General features: G+C 39.9%; 1 protein-coding gene across 1 annotated transcript; it reads left to right on the top strand.

Moving 5' to 3' along the window:
* The first annotated feature begins 162 nt into the window (after nucleotides 1-162).
* LOC113017543 (uncharacterized) lies at nucleotides 163-1,830 on the top strand. Its single transcript, XM_026160693.1, has 2 exons — nucleotides 163-306; nucleotides 574-1,830. Exons 1-2 carry the CDS (start codon nucleotides 253-255, stop codon nucleotides 1,711-1,713), a joined length of 1,194 nt encoding a protein of 397 aa, XP_026016478.1. The 5' UTR covers nucleotides 163-252; the 3' UTR covers nucleotides 1,714-1,830.
* The last annotated feature ends 8,176 nt before the right edge of the window (nucleotides 1,831-10,006 follow it).

Below are 10,006 nucleotides of genomic sequence, written 5' to 3'. Positions count from 1 at the left end.
TCTTTGTTATCAATTGCTGAGCAGCAAGAAAGCCAACACTTACTTCTCTTTGATCAAAGAAACACTGGATGACGTCACAGTGGCTGTGCCCATCCGTGCTACTATCATCTAGCGATTGCTAGGCAACAGTCATTCGATGTGGGCGGGGCTTGGCAATTATCAAAGGGCAGTGGGCGGGGCCTACAGGACACGACCCTATAAATAGAACTCCAGAACTCCATAAACACCTGCGATTTAGTTCAGAGCGCATTCATGCATCAGAACAGCGAGCAACATTTAAACACATTTAGTTCACAAAGAGCAGACATACCTGCCACAACATCACTTTGCTCCATGTTAGTGGATGCAACAGAGACAACCATGGAGAAGGGAGCTCCGGTGTCCACACAGACAGAGGAGTGTCTTGAGTCAGTGGACGCTGATTCCCATGAGAAAACAGGGGTAACACCAGCAAAGGAAGACATGGTTACAGAAATATCTGTAGACAACTGTGGTGATGATAAGAAAACCGAAACTCCGGAACTGGAGACAGGGGCCAGTGCAAGTCTTCAGCATGTGGACACCGGAGCAGACATACCTGCCACAACATCACTTTGCTCCATGTTAGTGGATGCAACAGAGACAACCATGGAGAAGGGAGCTCCGGTGTCCACACTGACAGAGGAGTGTCTTGAGTCAGTGGACGCTGATTCCCATGAGAAAACAGGGGTAACACCAGCAAAGGAAGACATGGTTACAGAAATATCTGTAGACAACTGTGGTGATGATAAGAAAACCGAAACTCCGGAACTGGAGACAGAGGCCAGTGCAAGTCTTCAGCATGTGGACACACAATCCCAAGCCACAGCAGAACCAAAGAAAAGCTGTATGGAGAAAAAGCCCACAGCTGATACAAAACACTGGGACAAAATAGAAGCTTGTCCCGTGGAAAAGCCTGTGATTCCAGCTGTACATGAGTCAGAAGTTGATTCTTCTTCTGTCATCAGTCTGGCATCTGATGATGTGTCTGCAGAAAAAATGTTTGTTTATGCACTTACTCAGTTGGTAGTTTCACGGGCCTTAGAGAAAGTCTCCCCTAAACACAAAGACTCCACAAGGATTCCCAACTGTTATCGTCTGCTTGAGAAAATCTGGCCTGAAATTGAGGGAAAACATTTGGATCTATGTCCAAAGAGGCTGCCCAGTATGGCGAAAGCCATTTTCACCAATCTTTGTAGAGCGCATAAGTGCAAGGAAAAAGATTTGATTTCAAGTCTGAAGGAAGAGCTTGAGGATGATATTACTGTCCCAACATTCACCAGACATCTGCTGGCATTACCCAAAAGAATACTCACTTTATCTAAAAACCGAGACGAGTACAGAGAACTTGTGGAACGCCTTGCCAGAGATCTGGTTATGCACGCAATGAGCAATACAAATGAAGCAGGGAAATTGCCTCTAGGGGCTGATGAAGCCATTAAACAGAGGCTTGCCCAAAAAGTCTGGGCTAAAATTGTGTCCAAAAAGCTCAAAATCTCCTTGGAGGACATTGAAGAGGTCAGCGTGGCAGTATACAGTGAACTCCAGGATAAGTGGAAATATCCAAACACTGTCATGCAGTTAATGAAAATTGGCCACCGAAATGTTGACAAAGAGATTGTCAAAAGTTTCATAAGAAATGCACCATTTAAGAGACCAAATATCTTCTCTAGGATGTTTTCATGTGTACGCTAAAGTTTACCTGACACATGGTGGCGTTACAAAGAAGATTACTCACTTTATTTAAAAGCCCAGAAGAGTAACAAGAACTTGTGGAACTGTTCACTAAAGACCACATGAAATTATTACCAACAAATAATAAAAAACAAAAAATTAAAAAAAAGATCTTGATTTTGAGCTTTGTTTTATTTGTCTTCAGATTGTGTATACATTTTCAGTTTAGGCTGAAGCTAAAAACTCATTTATAGTGAACAGTTTTAAACAACATAACTGTATATTTGAAATAATTCCAATTTTCAATCTGTTTGCATAAATGAGGAATAAAAGTTTCTGATCAATGTTGATTTTTTTACAGTCATTGTTAAGCAAGAACATTTAAATTGTCAGTTGTCAGTGACACAGCTGCCATATAGCTGTTTGTTCTCCTCAGTAAATTAAAAACGTGTGCACCCAATTCTTACTTTTTAAAGTCATTAAAGATACAATACTGTACAATCATACCATTCAAGTAAAAAAAACAAAAAACAGTTCAGCTAAATCATTAAAAACCCAAATTCCCATAACACTCATACCCATAAGGAGTGAATCTAAACTTTTCACCACACCTGTATGATTGCACATTTGTCAAGAAATTACTGTTCCTGGTAACCAAATTTGCCCAGCAAAATATAAAGATATGTGTCAGGATGAGGGAAACGCCTGCAGCAGCCGCTGTTTTGGGCCCATCCTTTAAGGAACTGCTATCTTGTCCTGTCTACAGTTTTATTTTGTGAGACGGTTTATAATTGTTGTGCCCAAGTAGTCGGGCTTTCGTGATCCCCTGCCCGTGCGTTTTGATGGTTGTTTACAGCGATGTTTGACTTGTTTCAGTCGCCACAGAACTATTCTACATTCCTTTTTGGAGTGCGCTGGGATCAAATATCACAACAACTACATTTGGCTCAGGCAGCAGTTCACCTGTGGGGGTGCAAATTACTAGGATTGTATACTTTTTTCTGTTTAATACTTTTTTGTGTATTTTGTTTGACTGTGTGTGGTGTTAAGTGCCCTTGTAGGTTTTTGTGACTTTTAATGTTTTTTTTTATTTGTTTGTTTGTTTGTTTTGGTTTTTAATAGTAGCCCGGATAGATTTGAAAGGCGTTTTCGTGTGTGAAAACGCTCCGCGTCCACAGTAGCGTTTTCAGTCATTTTCACAGAGTTGTGCGTCCACATTGAAACAGCCGAAAACGCTGACGTTCCAGTACTGCTCATATGTGAAACCCAAGATGATTTGACCTGCCTCATTTCTGTCTGCCGCTTATTTACTTTCCGGCTTTTTGAAACGTCGCAGCAAAATGTTGAGGAAAAGCACCAAGTTTTTTAAATGGAATAACAATGAGGTACAGTTGTTGCTGCAAGTAACACAAAAGTACAAAGTTGCAAAAGCGAGTGAAAGTTAAAGAATTTGAAGAAAAGCTATTTGGAGCATGTACAGACTGATATTAATCTTTAATAGGCTGTCAAAATTGAGAGCAAACAAAACCACTGCTGTATAATGCCCTCCGCTATCTTAGGCTACGTTCACACCGCAGGTCTTAATGCTCAATTCCGATTTTTTGATCAAATCCAATTTTTTTTGTCTGCTTGTTCACACTACAAATAAAATGCGACAGCAAACGTGCTCTAGTGTGAACGCTCGATGCGGCCCGCATGCGCAAAAGAAGATGTCATACACAACGCGCTCTGTTTAGACCCAAAGCAAACAATATTGTTTGACTGATGGCCCTTAATAGAAAGACTTCAGACTTTACGTTTCCCAAATTTTGCTTTAAGTTATTTTGTTATTTACATAATAATGTAGATAACCTAATAATGATCCTTATTGCTGTTTTAGAGAGGAGCGGTGCTTCAAAGGATAGTTGCAGATTTCTGTCAGAATCTGCAGATTATGCAGTACAAATAAAATGTTCACGTTGTCTTTCCAACAGTTTCACTAACATCTACACGGGATGGCCAGGAAGCGTTCGCGATGTCTTCTCGGGCGCTTCCCCGGCGCTGATAATTGGCGTCTGTCTTGTGTCAGTGACGTAAAAGACGGATTTAATGCGACATGACCGTTCAAACAGCAGTCGCTTTCTAAAACATCAGATATGTATCGGATTCAGTACCACATACGAAAGTGACCCAAATCGGATTTGAAAATATCGGATTTGTGCCGTTCACACTGTCATACCATGATCGGATATGGGTGGCATAGGGTCAAAAAAAATCGGATTTGATGCGCTTTGCCTGCAGTGTGAACGTAGCCTTAGTTTAATTGATCACATGACTGCATCATGCGTCATCGTTTTAGAAAGTCTCCATTTTCGCTGTCCACACTGCCACGGAAAGCACCCTTTTGAAATGTATGTGTTTTCAAAACGCTGTGTTTTCCATCTGTGAAAACGCCATCTCAGTGTGGATGGGAGGCCAAAACGGAGAGAAAAGGATGCGTTTTCAAACGAAAAGCCTTAGGCTTTGTCCACACATCCACATGTACCCGGGTATTTTTGAAGACCCATATTTTTGCACCTTTCGTCCACACGTAAATGGCGTTTTTGGTCACTGAAAACTGAGATTTTTAAAACCTCCTGCCAGGGTGGAGATTTTCGAAAACTCCGTTCCTCCAGACAAGCGCAGCGTCAAATGTGTGCGCCTTTTTTGACGTCACACTGTGCGCTACGTTATTGTTTCGGTGAAATGGGATGCCAATGTTCACATTTTGGACAGAGAGGACAGATGGTTTGAAAGAGGAGTGAAAGAAGCCATTTACGTTCACTGTGAGCGAACATCTTTGAACAGAGGGTGGTTTACGACACCAACTGTCTGCCATCTATAATCCAGTTTTGAGTTCCCTCCCCCAGACGCCTTAACGCCCACTCACTTCCTGGGCCATCTGACCTCAGGAAATTGCATGATAAGGTGGTGCCAGGTTTCACAATGAGCTCACCTGAAACCCTGGCTGATTGGGACCCACACCCATTTTCACACCATGATTAGAGGATCATCGGGGGGTCCTTTTGTCCCTCTTTGGGGGGATACTCCCACTGGGTTTAAATCTGGGACTTTCCGCCATTTGACCTTAGAACTGAAGAAGCTTCTAGGATGAGAGGTGAAATGTCTTCAAGCAGCTTAAAGAAGTCCAGACGCTTTTCTTTGCAAGCTCCTTTGACTACGATGACCTGGATGACTGAGAACCTTCACAGACAAATATGGCATATACATTTTTTTTATACAAGTCCCACAATCATATACATCATCTGCATCAATGTGGAAATCTTTTTAACCCTTTGGGTTATTTTTTGGTTCTGGGATCCTCATGTTAGGACTAGAGATGGCACAATACCACTTTTTTATGTCCGATACTGATATTATAAATTTGGATATCGGCAGATACCGATATGAATCCAATATAGTGTGTTTTATAATCAATAAAACTGTTTTTTTAATATCTTGCTGCATTTTGTATGGGTCCAAACTCAAGTTTAAAAAAAACACTAATGCTATTTTGTTATACCTGTATGCAAAAAATACACTGCACCGAAAATATTTCATAGTTCAGCAAAACTGATGAATCTAATAAACTTAAACCTACTCCATCCTCCCTATTCTGGTATTTAAAAGAGTAAGCAACCTAACTAATAGGGTTGCAAACTCCCAGCAAAAAATAAATAAAAAAAGGGAACCACCCCCCACCTCATGATGCTTAATCGACGTAATCAACTTTAATTTGATGCAGTGTGAAAAAAAATGCACAGAAATCAATTATTTTTCTACAATATTTGAATAGATTCAACATCTTTCTTCAACAGAATTGCAGAATGCACAGATGGTACCGTCCCAAAGGAAAAAGTACTATAGCTTACAAGGGTATATTAGACTTAATAGTTACTATATACAGTAATGGTCTTCTATACTTTTTACATCAGATTAAAATTTTGGGTGTAAGATTCAGATAATTATTTATTAAAAGCCAGACATTTTAAAAGAGAATAAGAAAGAAAAGTATATATTTGTGCCCCCCTTTTCCCTGTTCATGCCCTATCGGCCCCCCTGGCTAAACTTTGCTAGATCCGCCCCTGCACAGTTACCAGCCGTCAGCTACATAGAAAAAGATCCTGGTGTAGAAAGTAATATTAAATAAATTCTAACAACAAATTATCAAGCTTAAACATGCTGCTGTTGTTCAGCCGCTTGTTTCCTCTTTCTGGCACAAACAAACAAGAGAGATGGACTCCCGACAGAAAAGCCGATCAGCTGATCATTAATCAGTTTCATGATTTAAGTAGCAGCAGGAGAGGGAGGGGGAGAGAAGAGGCAGTCGCTCCATATATCGGTTGTTAAGCTTAACGCTGGAATGCTTTACAAACATTCAGAGATGAACTTACACACTTGCTTTACTTCTCTCTGGGATCACTTTCTTGGAGATGAAATGCCGGTTTGGTGGCGAGGCTCCAAATGCTCAACCAGACCGTGACAGGTCCTGCACGCCACAGCCACTCTATCACTTGATGCATAATGCTCCGACGTGCTACGGTTATGAGCCGAGTTACGCCAGGTCGCAAGTTTTGTGAGGTGCTTTTTTGATATTTAATGGATCGGATTACATTTTTTATTTCTCTCCGATATTCGATCCAGTAATTTAGGTCAGTATCGGACCGTCCATCTCTAGTTAGGACCTATGAAACACATCGTGCAGACTCTTGGATGTTAGAAGACAACTGATGCTGCTCATGAATAAGACTAAAGGTAGGAAGGTGTCCTTTATAACTAAACCTTAAGTTTTATATCATAGTTTATAATATAGCACGTGTATTTCAGTAATAGCTTCTTTATTTCAGTATAGTGGTGTGCGACTCTTACCAGTTTGTCCTTGAAAAATCCACACGAGTCCAGATTTCCGAGGACATGGCACGTGGAGTCTGATACTCCTATAAGTTATCCAAGTCATCCAATTCTTTTGTAATGGAAAAACAAACATTCATGTCTCCGGTAAGTTATCTCAGGGACAACTGTTTAATTCATAGCAGCTTCTGCAGTAACCATGGTAACCACGGACACTGAGCGGATGGTCCGATGCAGGTCAGACTTTGGGAAGTTATCCTTCAAGTTTCTGAAAAAAAGGCTCCTCAGCTGTGCGGCTGTTTGTCAGAATATGTTTTATATGAGCAGCGTGTGATGCTCACTTCACTGAATGAAGAGCAAACAGTTAGTTGCATTGTTACGAGAACATGCGCGTATTAATTTCATGATTTATTAAATGTGTAAAGTGTAGAAGTAAATTTAAATCTAATTTGATATACAAAGAGGTGTTTACAAAGGTTATAAAGCTAGTTATGTAGCTATTTGGTGGTTACGTGTTTTGATATTTACATGTTTACATGTTTGAATGTTTAGACATGCATGTTCAAACAAGTAATAAGTATGTGTTATATCTACCTGGTTGTTTTCCCTGTTTTGATCTGAGTATAAGATTTCCTGGCTTCTGAGAGGCCAGTGAAGTATTCATGAGGGCGGCACACAGGAAGTGTGGGTTGTTGTTGCGGTGTGCAAAAAGTAAAGAGGCTGCTAAAAAGTTATCCGTCTCCGTCTTGCTGTTCCTAATTATTCAGAGAGATTCCCAACCATCTAGTGAACCCTCACGTTACAAATGTATAAATGTTAATATAGCTACATGCAAAGAAATCAAACGGTGTCCATAAATTATGTTTAATTTTTACATTTTTTGAGTTAATCTGAAATCATACAGTTAATCTGTATGATTTCAGATTAACTCAAATAGATTTTTACAATTTTGTTAGATTTCAGTTATACACTCAGACAGATTGCAGTCAGTGGAATTTAAAAGAGTTAAAATGATATTTTGTATCTGCAAAACAATACATTTATTTGATTTATTTTTAGTCTAGCACTGAAATTTAGAATTCAGCAATACACAGAGCTCAGCTTTATTTGGAAGGTTATTACATTTGCAGTGGATTTAAGAATTTGGGATCCCAGGTGGTTGATATTGTACAACAACAAAAACACGTGTAAATCACGCAAAAGGAAAGCAACACTGCCCTCTCCTGGTTAAATTAAAGTTATACACAATGACTATTTTTGGGTCAGAGAGAGAGAGGGCGCGATTGTGACGTGTACGCCACAACGTTTGATTTCTTTTTTTTTTATTATGTTTTTATTTTTGTTATATGCTATGTTTGTATTTCCAAGAAGTCTAGATCCCTAAATTCACTAAATTACATTTTCTGCCATCTGATTGGCTGATTACATATTTGTGTTAATAAGCAGTTGAACAGGTGTACCTATTAAACTGGCCAGAGAGTATAGGCCTTGAATTTGGTTATGAATCTTTCAGTCCATTTTTTTCTTTCTTTCTGCTATTCCTCTGCTGAGAGAAGCTGTAGAAGTGGAGGGTTTTATTATCATTCAAATGTCTCAGTGAATACAGAAGAAAAAAATGACCACAAAGCAAGAAAGCAAGAGACAAGGCTAATCAAAAAGGTATTGGGTGAAGCACGTGCTTATTATGCCAACCCTTTTAACAAAAGATAATTTAGCAAGCAGCTCATTTACATATACATATTTTTTTCTTAATAAATAAATAAATTTAGGTATGTATTGATATGTGCTGGCTGCACAATGATAACCTCCAATTATTAAATCAATAGTATTAATACCAACATTGGTATTGGTCAGTAATAGCGTGGTTAAATCAATTCTCAGTCAATTTTCTCTTTTACGTTCAGAAGACTGTTTCAGTTTCATCAAAGATGTGTCTGATATGTCTGTGAAAGCAGCTTAACCATAACTGCTTTGCTGTGTTTTGTTGTTGTGTCATCACGTGACTCAGCCATGCTGCACAAACACAGGGGAGGCTCAAAACACTGAATGTAATGGGAGAGAGAAAGCGGAGCATACTGTGGGTTTTTGCAGTGACCTGTGGGGACTTTACAGAAAGGCAAGCAGAGCTGCTCCCCTCCCCCAGTGGCTATTATCAATATATATCATATATTCAGTACATTATGCATTCAGTACATAGATTTGCCTATGTAATTTATATATCTGTGTATCTGTGTCAGCACTTGATGAGACTGGCCCTGTATTTCTCAGATCAGTGTGTTGTTCATTCAAAGATGTTCTTCTGCTTGGTTGTAATGGGTGATTGTTTGAGTTATTGTTGCCTTCCTGTTAGCTCAAAGTAGTTTGGCTATCAAGAAGATTCTGTAAGTTACCGAGTGATGAATGCATCAATTAACGATAACATATATGTAAGTTGCAAGAAGTCGATTTTTTCAGAGCTTTAACATAATTACAAATGTTTAGCCTAAGTAATATTTTCCGCTTTTTTTAAAATCTAAATTAAGCCACACATTTATTTCAATAATGTGACAAAGATTAGTAACGTTTTATAAAACATTAATAAAAAACAATAATGGAGGTAACTGTGACAGCAATGGAAGGGGACCAGAACTCAAAACAGAGTGGATTAAAAACCTTATGAAGAACGATCCTCGGCACCTGGAGTGGATATCAGTTGTAAGATGTGCTGAGATCTCATCTGTCTCTCTTTTTCAGGTGTTCATATTTTGCAAAGAATGAATAGCTGTGAATGGGGTGTTGAGACTGGAGAGATAAATGGCTTCAATCAGTATGGGCATGATGTAGAAAGTCTTCTATCATTTGACCTGCAAACAGTGACATGGATCGCCACATCACCACAGGCTGTCACCACCAAACTGCGATGGGAAGCTGAAAAAGCTCAGTTCGAATATGTCTGTGTGTTTCACTTTTCCGGTGCAAATGAGAACATCATCATCAAATTGGACAAAACACTAAACTGCAGTGGTTGTAACACTACAGTTTAGTGTTTTGAAGACAATAACTATGCACTCTAGCTTTTAGAGCAAATCCTGTCACTTTGCTTTTTAATCAATGTATTAATCAATGTACAGTAACTTTGTTATATTAGCATGGGTTAAAACTGGGATTAAGTGATTGCGTGAGCTATGAGCACTCCTCTTTCAACCCAAAATATTAGCACAAAAGAGTAAACCCTCTCTCAATACTGATTACTTAAGCACACCGGCTCACTCCTTGGCGGCCGCTTATCGGGGCCTGGATCCTGGGGCTCGCTCGGGCCACTTCGGAGGTGGGGTGCCCCCGGCCTCTCGGCCTGGGGCTCGGTCACTCAGGCACGGCTGGCTGCCGGCGGAGCTCACGGGCGCGTCACTGCAACCCCCCCTGGCTTCTGCTCCGCGGCTGCTGAATGAGCCCTCTTCTGGGACTC

The sequence above is a fragment of the Astatotilapia calliptera genome, unplaced genomic scaffold (assembly GCF_900246225.1).
Source record: "Astatotilapia calliptera unplaced genomic scaffold, fAstCal1.2 U_scaffold_145, whole genome shotgun sequence".
NCBI classification, from domain to species: domain Eukaryota; kingdom Metazoa; phylum Chordata; class Actinopteri; order Cichliformes; family Cichlidae; genus Astatotilapia; species Astatotilapia calliptera.
This window is presented reverse-complemented; position numbering and strand designations above follow the sequence as displayed.